The sequence below is a fragment of the Thamnophis sirtalis genome, unplaced genomic scaffold (assembly GCF_051295495.1).
Source record: "Thamnophis sirtalis isolate CommonGarterSnake01/CBP01778 unplaced genomic scaffold, rThaSir2_p1.2 scaffold_9, whole genome shotgun sequence".
Taxonomy (NCBI): domain Eukaryota; kingdom Metazoa; phylum Chordata; class Lepidosauria; order Squamata; family Natricidae; genus Thamnophis; species Thamnophis sirtalis.
In genome coordinates this window covers 68,650,075-68,663,177 of record NW_028261389.1, presented here as the reverse complement: position 1 = coordinate 68,663,177, position 13,103 = coordinate 68,650,075, and the positions used below count along the sequence as shown (strand labels likewise).

Sequence of the window (13,103 nt, the reverse complement as noted above, 5' to 3'; positions counted from 1 at the left end):
AAATCAGCACCTCCTAAAATGCAGGCAGGAATTGGGCAAGTTTTGGAAGCAAAACCAACTATCTGCCAATGGAGTGGGGGGGGGAAAGTCCCACTGATTAAAGAGCCATTTTCTGGAAGGATTCCATTGAGTCCAAAATTTCTGTTGTTAAGCAAGGCAATTGTTAAGTGAGTTCCCGCCCCCCTTTTTCAGATCTTTTTGCCACAGCTGTGAAGTGAATAGCTTCGGTTAAGTGACTTGTGCAGTCATTAAGTGAATCTGGTTTCTCCCATTGACTTTGCTTGTGAGAAGCTATCTGGGAAGGTTACAAATGGTGATCACATAATCCTGGGACAGTATGTGTTGTCCCACTCATGCACACACACCAGTGGTGGGTTTCAAAAATTGTTGGAACCTACTCTGTGGGTGTGGCCTCCTTTGTGGGAGTGGCTTGCCACCCATGTGACCGGATATGAAATTATGAATTAGTACTTAGGTCAGTCCAAATACCTATTCAGAAACTCTGGCATTGAAGCATGCAAGTCTTAAAGCTGTCAAGTTACAAGATCCTTGCCAGTGGTGGGTTTCAAATTTTTTTGGAACCTCTTCTGTAGGTGTGGCCTGCTTTCCAGGTCCACTGGTGGAACCTCTTCTAACCGGTTCGGTAGATTTGATGAACCAGTTCTACCGAATAGGTGCGAACTGGTAGGAACCCATCTGTGACACACACATACCACAGGTGTAAGGAGTCTTAAGGCTTCCAATTGGTATTCCCCAGCAATTCTCTATGCTAGCACCAGCTCAATCCCAATGAGTTCCAAAGCTACTCAAATGAAGCCAACACTTTAAGGCAAAGGCCAATCCAGTAGACAGCAAGTTTCCAAGGCAAAGGCAAAGTGAAGACAACAGCTGAAGAGACACAAGTTCAAGGCAAGAACACACAGCAAGGAAATAAACACGTTTCCAGCATCGTCTCCATCTGTTTGCTGTGCTAAATAGCTAGCATTTGGTGCAGCCCATCAAGCCACGTGGAGACTCCTGGGAGAGGCATGGTGGGGTGGCAGGGGTGTGGTGTGGTGGGTGGGGCCTGTCATGGGTGGGATTCGGAGGTTCTCCAAACCGGCCATAATGTTAGCTACGGGTTCTCGTGAACCCGGGCGAATCCACAGCAGCCCACCCCTGGTCCTGTTTATATGCAGAACTAAGACATGGTTATGAATATTCAGACACCTGAATGGAGCAATGAGGAATCTGCCGTGGGCTTCATTTAACTTGTAAAGTTAATGCTGCTAATATATGACTTGTAAAAAGCAATCTAATTATACATTTTTCCTTTGTAGGGATTTATGTAAATCCCTTGGGATTCAATTTAGTAATTAGGAAAAAAGGCAACCCCTTTATTCTATCTGCACAAGCAATATTCCTAGCCTGGTGCAAGTGTGAGCCCATTTGCAAGCTAAGTGAGCATTCCCCCCTGCCTTTTATGGAAATTAATCTGAATGAGGTGACAAAACTATTAATTCCAAATAATCTAAAATGAAAGTATGTTCATACCTCATAGGGACATTTTCACATTTAGCATATATTTTTTTTAGAAAGTACAGGTGTTAAAAACTGATTGCAAGCTAATGGGATCTGATGTCTACCCTAAACAGTTTTTTCCGTAACAGGGCAGATTATTATAGGCGGTTTGGCGCCATCCTTATTCCTTGCTGACTGAAAAAGCTGTTAACTGAACATTGCTAACTAGCCATTCACTCTATTGTCTGAAGACATTTAGAATAGAATGGAGAGGATGAAATCTGGGGTTCAAAATAAAAAACAACTTGCCCAAGATGGTAGTAAGAATCGGGGAGGGGGGATTGAAAAATTTTAGCAACCGGTTTAGCAACTGGTTGCTGGGTTGGTGTGGCCGTGGTGGATGTGGCCTACTCGGCCTCCTGCACCACAGTGGCAAGGGGTGCATTTTTCGCCTTCCCCAGGCTCTGGAGGCTTTTCTTGAGCCTCCGGGAGGGCAAAAACGGCCTCCCCTGAGCTCTGGAGATGCTCCAGAGGTCCTCCAGAGGCTGGAAATGTTTCCAGACTTCTGGGAGGCCCGTTTTTCACACTACCAGAGCCTCCGCGCAGGCCCTGCACTTGCCTGGCATCCAAAATAGGCCACGTGGAGACTCCTGGGAGGGGTGAAGCAGGGTGGGCGTGGCCAGCCAGTCCTTTCAACTACCAGTTCGGCGAACCATATATAAAATTAGCATCTGGTTCTCCCAAACCAGTCCGAAGTGGCTGAATCCCACCCCTGGTCACTACCATGGTAGTGGGGCTTTGCATAGCTGTGCCTGTTATCTTTACTTTTATGACCCTCCCCTGGAGGAATTCAAGAAGCAAGAATGGAGACGTTTGCATACTGTCTTTTAGAAATATTCAGTACCAACTCTGTATAGTGACTGCTGAATCAGAAATGTCTACTCTTGTTCTCCAATCACTGTTTTTGCACAATCAGCAACATATCATCTGAGCAGGCCGCACCTGAGATACATCCATTGTTTGCTCAAAATATTTACTGTAATGCCTCTCAAACAGGTTCACCGAACTGGGCAGAATCCTAGCTAGAGGATCGTCCGAATGGTTAGAGTGGTGCATATAAAGTCTTGATCTGCTTCCTGCCAGGTCTGGTTTCTAGTCCTGCCTTTGTTCTGTTAGCCTATCTATAAACTGCTCCATGGTGGGTCCCAGTGCAACCGGTACAGTGCAACGGTGTCCGGTGGCCACTACATGAATGCGCTCACGTGCGCAGCACATGCATGCGTACTTGCCATCTGCAACACCTCCACGACGCTCCAGCTGCTCAGCGGAGCATTGTGCAGGCACCATACACTCTGTGTGTGCGCGCAGAAGCCCTGAAGAGCTCAAATACTGGTAAGGAGTGTGGGCGGGCGGGTAGGCCCTCTGGAGCACCGTACCGGAATGGTACCAGGTGCTCCCAGCTGGCACCGGTACACCCATACTGGGGCGTACTGGTCGTAACCCACCACTGAAACTGCTCCAGCCGATCACAGTCCTTTTAGAATTGTGATGCCAAAACTGGATGTGGGATTCCAACTAGGGAAGAGGCAGACAATTGTGGACTTGGGCTGCAGTTAAAGCAACCCAATGGCTATTTGAATGGCTGCATCTCACTCCTGGCTCAGCTGACACCGATGCACACAGTAAAGGCTGGACTGCCCTGTCTGCTTTCTTATACAGGTGGTCCTTGACGTAGGACTACAATTAAGCCCAAAATTTCTGTTGCAAAGTGAAACATTTGTGAAGTGAGCTTTGTCCCATTTTGCAACCTCTCTCACCGCAGTTGCTATGTGAATCACTGCAGTTGGCACATTATTAACAAGGCTGTTAAGAGAATCTGGCTTCCCTATTGACTTTGCTTGTCCACAAAAGGGGATTCACATGACTCCCGGGACACTGCAACCATCATAAATATTATGACGTCATAAACGCCAAGCATCTGAATTTTGATGACGTTGACCATGGAGATGCTGCAATGGTCACAACTCTGAGAAATGGTCATCAAACACTTTTTTCAGTGCTGTTGTAACTTTGGTCACTAAATGAACTGTTGTAAGTGGAGGACTACCTGTATCTTCCTCCCTTCCTCCCTCCCCATGTTATTAATGCTAGACCTTCGTTATTTGGAACTCCAACCCTGGCAGGGGACCACGATGCTGTTTTGGAGCTTTCTTTCAGTGGAGTGACACAGAACACCAGAAAAAGAAATCTTTATTAAGGCAGGACATAAAGCGAGATTTTGGGCATAAGAGTGAACATGAGACGGGGTCAGACTAGAGGATCTCCTGGGGACCCCATTTATCCCTTCTATCTTGTTATACATTTACTGCAGAGGTGGGTTCCTACCAGTTCGCACCAGTTCGGTAGAACCGGTTCGTCAAATCTACCGAACCGGTTAGAAGAGGTTCCCAGTGGACCCGGAAAGCAGGCCACACCTACAGAAGAGGTTCCAAAATTTTTTGAAACCCACCACTGACAGACAGACAGACACACACACACACAGACTCACACAGAGAGAGAAAGAGAAAGGAAGGAAGAAAGAAATAAAAAAAGAAAAAAGAAGAAAAAGTGAGAGATGAAAGAAAAAAAGGAAAAAGGGACAGAGAGACAAAAGGAAGGAGAGAGAGAGAAAGAGAGAGAGGGAAAACACATGGCTGGCAAGCCACTCCCACCAGGTCACATGGCCAGCAAGCCACTCCCACAAAGGAGGTCACACCCACAGAGTAGGTTTGAAATTTTTTTGAAACCCACCACTGATTTACTGAGTCTTGAAGTAAAACCAGAAACTTGAACTCAGGAAATTCAAATGTCAAACCACAACACCTGCTTGTAAATAGGTTGAGTCAGTTGGAGGTCTCGCTTGCAAGTCAGACACAGGGCTTAACCACATACGTCAGAATGAAACTAGTGTTTCCTGCATGCTTTTCTGCCTAGCAGTAAGGAACCTAACCAGTTGAAATGCTTTAATATTTCCATGTTAGCTGTTTTGAGGAAGTTATAAGAGCACGCTTCTCCCTATGAACCTCGCTCAGACGTCAAATGTGGGTCTCCACTGTCTGAGCCATTTGGCCAAATAAAGCTATTTCTTGATCTCGCAGTCCGAGTCTCCTGATTTTCTGCAACATTGTAAGACTTCTAAGGCCACTCGCCTATATTTATTCAGACTCAGAACGTGCAAAAACAAAAACCCTCAAATGTGCAACTTACCTGACTAATTTTCTGGTAAGGTTCCTTGAAACCTTCACTGAATCCTGCAACACGCATACCGTTTACCCACATTTGTAAGCTAAATCCTAAGGCACTGCAGCCCTTCAGGTTCGTTTTCCAGACTTTGGGTGTCAAAAGAGTTAAGATAGCAGCAGCCTTGCCATGTTTGTTTAACGTGTGAAACACTTAAAACCTGGGATTTTTTAAGCGCCCCATCACAGCCACCACCTTGAGCTCTTGGGAACCCCGCTCTGCCACCATCCCATTTTGTTCCACAATTTATTTTTTTCTTTATTCATTTATTTTTGTCAAGCATGAATTAGATAACAGATATAAGTATAAACATGAAATGAATACGAATACAAGGGAATATTAGGACAGGGACAGTCGGCACACTGGTGCGCTTAGGCACTTATGCACACTGGTGCGCTTATGCACGCTGGAATATTAATGCACGCTGGTGTGCTTTTGCATTTATGCATGCTGGTGCACATACACTCTGGTGCACTTATGCATGATGCTGCATTTATGCACGCTGGTGCACTTATATACTCTGGTACACTTATGCACGCTGGTGTGCTTATGCACTGGTGCACTTATGCACGCTGGTGTGCTTATGCACTGGTGCACTTATGCGCGCTGGTGCGTTTACACACAATCTCTTCAAAGCAGCTTCGTCCCTCAGTTTCCTCCCAGCTGCTTTGAAGAGATTCGGCCAAAGCCCCATTAGGGATCCGACGGGACGTAAAACGGCCCGCTGCTAAATAAAGAAGCTGCCGCTGGACTCGGCCCGCAAAGAAGGGAGGCGCATCGGGGACAGAGGCACCCAAAGAATCTTGAGGCCCGATGAAGGTCCCGACGCATCTGCATCCGCAACCACAACGCCTCCCGGGCAAGCCCGGGCTTTTCCTTTAAGGCTCCGCCCGCCTGGGCCGCGGCCAGAGACGGGGGAGAAGGCGGGCGAGGAGGCCGAGCGGCGGCATGGCGGCGGGCGAGAATGACGCGTATGCGGCCTTCGTGGCTTTGCACGGGCCCGCGCTCAGCGCCTCCGCGGTGCCCCAGCGCTACTGGCCCAGCCTGTGGCGAAAGCTGGAGAACGAGGTGGGTGCCGGGCTGCGTTTCCCCGGGAGGTAAAGAGCCGGCGGGGCTTAAAGGGGCCGGAAAGTCTCGGGAGGCCCGCCGAGTTCCTCTAAGGAAAGGCGCGCTGCGAACGGCCTATTCGGACGGAGCCAAGGAGGGGAGTCCGGCGGGAGGAGGAGGAAAGTTTTTGCGCTGCAATGGCTTTGGACGTCGGAGGAGGGGGGGCAGAAAAACTGCTGCGCCCGGGAAGTTTCCCCCAGTAGCCCTTTTGGGAAGTTTTCGCCTCTTAATGTTGGATAATGGTGTTGGATAATTATTTGAAGTAATGTAGGGTTTCCTGCCTAAGCAGGAGGTTGGACTAGAAGACCTCCAAGGTCCCATTCTATTCTGTTCTGTTCCTATTCCTATCCTATTCCTATTATATACCTACAACTATTCTGTTCTGTTCTATTCTTTCCTATTCCTGTTCCATTCTAATTCCTATCCCTATCCCTATTCTATACCTATACCTAATCTATTCTATTCTGTTTTATTCTATTCTACTCTTTCCTATTCCTATTCTGCTCTGTTCTATCCTGTCCTATCCTATCCCTGTTCTATTCTTTCATATTCTTTCCTATTCCTGTTCTATTCTAATTCCTATCCCTATTCTATACCTATACCTAATTTATTCTGTTCTACTCTATTCTACTCTTTCCTATTCCTATTCTGCTCTGTTCTATCCTGTTCTATCCTGTCCCTGTTCTATTCTTTCATATTCTTTCCTATTCCTATTCTGCTCTGTTCTATTCTTTCCTATTCCTATTCTGTTCCTATTCCATTCTATTTTCGTTGGCTCCCCCCTCTTTCTTCTCAGGGGATTTTAACTCATGTGGAGGTTTGACTTTCCTTGCTGACTCATAAAAAGAACGAAAAGACCCAAGAGTGGAGAAACCCAGGTGTTTGGACTTCTACAAATGCCTCCTCCGGCCTTTGTTGTGCAATGGATGAGGGAGAAATCCTGCCCTTCTGGCTACTTACTGGCTGAGGCTGCTTAGCTCAGTTGGATGGATGGTTAGTTACTTGGAGCAACAGGTTGGCTAAAGGAAAAAGGATGACTCCGAGACAAAAAATAATAATCAAATCAGTTTTATGTACTATACCAATTATGGTGGTTTAGTATGTAATGGTGTCTGACTCTTGATGACTTTATAGGCAAGTGATCTCCAGGCTACCCACCTTTTTTCCAATTGTATGTTCAACTTCGCATCAGATTGGATATTATTGATATTATTTGATATTATGAAGTGTTCTTTGCTTTGGCTTTTCTTCTTTGTCCTCTAACCATTTCTAGCACCGTTGCCTTCTCCAATGAATTTGCATGCATGACATTGCCAAATTAAAATCCGACACGGTTTATGAACTTAGCTTCTTGTGATGTGTCTGGTTTTTATAACAATTTAGCACTCCTCTGTCAGTTACTCTGGCTGTCCTTGGCATACACAACAATTTACGCCAACACTACACTTCAAAGGCATCAATTATTCAATTAGCCATTTGTAGCGTCCCAACTCTACACCCATAAATCATTATAGGGAAGACTATTGCTCTAACTAGCCTGCTTTTTATATTTCAATCGATATCGTTGCTTTTCCAGATCTTATTCATGTTAACCATTGCAGAGCAGTCTAAAGTTATGCTGTGTTTGATTTTAGGAGTCGAACTGCCATCGCAAAGAATTTTGGATCTAAGGAAGTTACATTCTTGAACTAATTCAATTTCCTCCTTGTTGATTTTAAATGTCTCATGTCCATCTGCAGCTCTTTTCATTACCTTTGTTTTCCTGTTGTTAAGACTCCGTCCTTGATTTCCCAGATCGTTTTTTCTAGATTTTTCTTATTTTCAGCCAATAGTGTTATATCATCTGTGGAGTTCAAATTAATTATGGTTGTTCCCCCAATCTTCACTCTAACACCAGGCAGTTTCAGATCTAATTTCCACGTGACCACTTCAGCATGCAGATTGAACAAAAAAGGCGATAAAATACATCCTTATCTGCAGTCTTCTGTGGGTCTTTTCGGGAGTCTTTTGGGGCTCATTAGGGGCATCTTCTGGGGATAAAAAGATGCATGGTGCCATGCCCTGGTTGCAGGAGTCAACGTTCCTTCATTCATTCAACGTTCATTGATCATCGGTCGTGGTTTATTTTTGAAAGACACTTGGAGAAGTGATTTGCTTTCTGTAACCCTGATTCAAGGATACACTTGGAGAAGTGCATTGCTTTGTAAGAGTTTTGTTTTGTATTCTGTTATCTGGTCAGAGACTTGATTTATGTTTATTTTTGGGCTCGCAGCCAGTCTGAGCCAAGAACTGATAAAGTTCTTTCCTTTTAAGTTTGTCTGCCTGTCGTCTGTTAACGAGCGGAGAAGGGGGACAGAATACTTATCTAATTCCCTTACAGAATCCCTTACTGATTCTTAACCAGTCTGTGTCACTATCAGTGTACAATGACCTGATGAGGTGAGTTGCGAAGCTGTCCATAGCTCATTGTGTTCTACACAGTCAAAAGCTTTACTGTAATTGGTAAATCACATCTAAAGATCCTTTTGATACCCACAAGCCTTTTCCATAATCCATCTAATATTGGCAATGTGATCTCAAATGCCGCACCCCTTTCTAAAACCAGTATGTACATCAGCTAACTCTTGATCAATGACATTCTGTAGCCTCTGTTTAATGATTTTTCACAGACTCTTGCAAGAGAAACCAATGCATTTGATCAGTCACTGTCATTGCCCCTTTATTTACTAATGGGATAAAAACAGATCTTTTCCAGTCCTGAGATCATTGAATATAATGCATACCTCCTGACATAGGGCAGTGATGATGTTAACTGGCGCTGGTCTCAGTAATTCCACAGATAGTCTTATCAATACCTGGAGCTTTCCAGCTCAGTAATTTCTCCATGGCCTATTCTACTTCTTCTTTTAAGATGTTTGGTTCTTTATTAATTGGGCTGTCATCATTATCATCTTAATGGTAAGTCCATCTGCTATAGAGTCCTTTCGTATTTTCTTTTCACCAGTTCTTCATCTTCTGCTGGACACTTAATGCATTCCCATTGTGGTCTTTAACAGTTCATTGCCGTGCTGAAAAGCTGGATCTCGTCATTTTCACTACAGCAAACATAACCTTAGTATATCTCTTCCTATTAGATGTTGACGCTTTCCTTCCCACCGCCTATTTTTGTCTTTCTTGGCTTCACATTCGAAAATTGCACTCAGCTTTTTGACTTGATCCTTACTACTTTGGCCGCCTTTCGCTTATCAGCTATTTTGATCAGATAGCCAATTTTAATTCTGTTTGGTTTTTGGTGTGACACCTACTGTATTTTTTCGAGTATAAGACAACCCCCCCCCAAATGGGTGGAAATGTCTGTGCGTCTTATACAGTGAAAGTTGCTGAAGTCCTGCCCACCCGCCAGCTCTTACTTTTCACCCTCTTTCTCCCAGCAATTTGCCTCCTTACAGCAATCAGCATGGTCAGCTTCAGCACAGCCTGATTAGCAGGAGCAGCATTTGGATTGGCCTCCCGGAATACCTCCTAACAGCTGTTCCAGGCTGTGAGGATAGCCACCACCCATCACCACTGCTACCTATCACTGCCTCCACACACCCCATTTTAGGCCTCTGTGCCTCCCATTTTTGACCCGTTTCAGGTGGCAGGGATAGGCGGTGACGGGCCGCCTGGAACAGTCTGAAAATGGGATGCACAGAGGCCGAAAATGGGGTGCCCGGAGGCTGAAAACAAGATGTGCAGAGACCACAAATGACACATGGAGGTGGCGATAGATGGCAGCGCTGGCGGTGATGGGCGGTGACGATCACTGCAATGTGGAACAGCTGATAGGTGTTCTGGGAGGCCAATCCAACCACCAATCAGCTGCTTGTGCTAAATTAGGCTGTGCTGAAGCTGACCAGGCTGTTTGCTGCAAGGAGGCAAATTGCTAGGGGGCAGAGACAGGGATTTTTTCTTATTTTTCTCCCCAAAAGCTAGCTGGGTCTTATGCTTCGGAGCATCTTATAGTCCGAAAAATACGGTAATTTTCATGAAATTACTTCCTTGAATCTCTCAGCACTGTTTGTTTGGGTCTTTCCCTTCTAAATTCAGTAGCTCAAACCTATTATTAAGTTCTATGGCAAACATAGGTTAAATGTTGTCCACATTGAATTTGGGGGAGATATTTCCTTTTTTTCACCTTGCACAGTTTAAGCATCAGTTTAGCCACGAATAGCGGATGGTCCGAGTTACAGTCAGCACCAGGAAGTATCTTAACAGATGCAACTGAACCTTTCCAGAATTGTTGGCATAAAATGAAGTCTGTCTGGTTTCAGTGTTGTCCATTTGGTTCTGTCCATGTGCATAAAATTTGCTTGTGTTACATAAGCCATGTGTTTGTTATGCTGAGATGTTTTTCCTGGTAAAATTCCAGTAGACAATTGCTAACTTCATTCCATTCAGCAAGCCCAAACTTGAATTCTTGCAAATTCTCCTTCGCCTACTTTTACACTGAAATTGCCCATAATGTATCAAAGATCCTTTTTTGATATTTGCTTGAGAGCACATTGAAGCTCACTGTAAACAGGTTTTAATTTCATAATCATTTGAGTCCACAGTGGGTGGCGTAGATTTGTAGTATGGTGATGTGTTCAATGGCTTGTTTTGAATATGGATGGATATTATGCAATTGCTGTATATTCTGTGATTCTCAACACATTTAGCTACTTATTTTCATCTGGTGATATTATTTCCATTTATCCATGACAGTGGGGAAATTCAAATTTTTTTACTACCGGTTCTGTGGGTGTGGCTTGCTGGGCTTGGCAGGGCAAAAGATACTGCAAAATCTCCATTCCCACCCCACTCTGGGGCCAGCCAAAAGTGGTATTCGCCAGTTCTGCGAACTACTCAATATTTCCACTACTGGTTCTCCAGAACCTGCTGAATTTCACCCCTGATCCATGACCATAAAATTGTCTGATTTGAACTGGCCACTGCCTGTCTAGTGTAACTGACCGATGCCAACAATGTCTATGTTAGCTCTAATCATTTCTCTAAACGACCAAATGTAAGGCAGAAGTAAAGTAAGATTTCTTTATTATGCCACAATTGCCCACAAGATGATTGAGTAGAGCAGTGAATTCAATTCAGAGTACAGTAGAACCTCTGGTCACAAATATCTTCTGTGGTGAGAGATTCAAGGAAGTAATTTCATGGAAATTGCTGGATAGAACCGTATTTTTCGGATTATAAGATGCTCCGAAGTATAAGACACAGCTAGCTTTTGGGGAGAAAAACAAGAAAAAAAACCTGTCTCTGCTCCCTAGCAATTTGCCTCCTTGCAGCAAACAGCAAACAGCCTGGTCAGCTTCAGCACAGCCTGATTTAGAACAAGCAGCTGATTGGCGGTTGGATTGGCCTCCCAGAACACCTCCTATCAGCTGTTCCATGTTGCAGGGATCGCCACCGCCCATCACCGTCGCCGCTGCCATCTATCTGGTCATGAATGCTTCTGACCACGACCAAATAGAGTTCCCACCAAAAAATGAACAATTTTTTTTCACGGCCAATTTCCTCTTTCACACCATTTTTTTTTTGTAAGTACCAAATTTCCAAAATTAGGTTCGGTTCACAACCAAATCTGTTTGCGACCAAAGTTATGGAACAGATTATGGTTGTGACCAGAGGTTCTACTGTACAAACTTAGACTCAATAAAACAGCGGTCACCAACTGGTGGCCCGTGAGAAAATTTTGGTGCTCGGCAGAAAAATTATTTGCATTTTTCATATTGCACTAAATCAGGGGTCCTCAAACTACGCCCCCTGGGTCACATATGTGCAATGAATGTTTGTGTTGCTGAAGAAAGTCTCCCCCTTCGTGGTCTTTTTGCTTCAGCCTCCTGGTGTGGGGCTTTGAGCTAGGGCTGGAGGGAAGTGCCGCTGGTGGCAAAGAGCCGGAGGGCCTTGTTCCAGTGGGACTGCATCATGGCCTGGAACTGGCTGACCATCTCAGCCCGCTGAGGCGCCAGTACTTGGCCTTGCACTCCTGCAGGTCTCCCCTCTGCTTGCAAAGCCTATGCTCGTAGTCCTCAGTGAGGGATGTCTGCTAAGTCCCCGTCGCGGTCAGATCCAATTTGAACTGAGCTGTTTTGCCAACTCTTTCTCATGGTGGCTTCTTAGCTCCAGCAACTGCTTCCTGTTGGGGCCCTAAGGAGCCTGGGTGGGCAGGCAAGGAGTGGCGAGTAGAAGCTGGCAAGGCACCCATTGACGTGAGTGATATCGAGTTGGCCACCCAGTAACATGACCACCTTGTCACGTCCACCCAGCCGGTCATTAAGCAGATCATATTAGTAGTCCATGGGATTTAAAATTATGAATTTAGTGGTCCCTGAAGTCCAAAAGGTTGGCGACCCGTGCAATAAAGCAGCCATGTCTCTTTCCAAGATTGAACAGCTACAGCAGAAGCTTCCCTAGCTCTGATCTCAGAAAAAGATGTAGCTGCTTTAATGAATCTCAAGCAAATGCTGTTGGGGTGTTTTGAAGTACAGATAGTCCTTGACTTGTAACCATTCCTTTGGTGGCCCATTGAAGTTATAATGATACTGAAAAAAGTGACTTATGACCAATTTTCATATGACTATTGCAACATCCCCATGGTCACATGATCAAATCCAGAAGCTTGGCAACTGGCATGCATTTATGTCAGTTGTAATGTCCCAGAGTCATGTGAACTTTTATGACGTTCTAATAAGCAAAATCAACAGGGAAGCCACATTCAATTAACAACTGTATTACCAACTGAACAACTGCAGTGATTCACTTAACAATGGCGGCAAGAAAGGCCATAAAATGGGGCAAAACTCACTTAATTGCCTTGCTTAGCAATAGAAATTTTGGGCTGAATTGTGGTCGTAAGTTTGAGAACTACCTGTAACTCTGGCTGTGCTGGCTTGGTTGGGAGGAAGGGTAGAATAAAGAAAGCAAAGGAGACAGTTAAAGGCAACACATTGGAAGCCAAGTCCAAACAGTTAAATCTTTTAACAAAGAAGTTCACTGAGCTGAAACTCGATACAGCCATAACGTCATGCAATGCTTGTGAGAAGCTATAATAAGCTATTTTTCTATCCAAACTCTGTATTGGCTCATTGATTTTGTGGGAAGTGGAGCAATTAGATAACACATAGTAAGCCATAGATTGAACCAAAGTTCAATCATTACCGCTTTTGTTCTCTGCAGTC

General features: G+C 44.8%; 1 protein-coding gene across 1 annotated transcript in view; it reads left to right on the top strand.

The window, feature by feature from the left end:
* The first annotated feature begins 5,688 nt into the window (after positions 1-5,688).
* TTLL12 (tubulin tyrosine ligase like 12) overlaps positions 5,689-13,103 on the top strand; it is a 31,396-nt gene continuing 23,981 nt past the window's right edge. Inside the window, exon 1 of the mRNA XM_087722200.1 lies at positions 5,689-5,847. Coding sequence (XP_087578326.1) covers positions 5,728-5,847 — 120 coding nt within the window. The 5' untranslated portion in view covers positions 5,689-5,727. The remainder of the gene's footprint in view (positions 5,848-13,103) is intronic.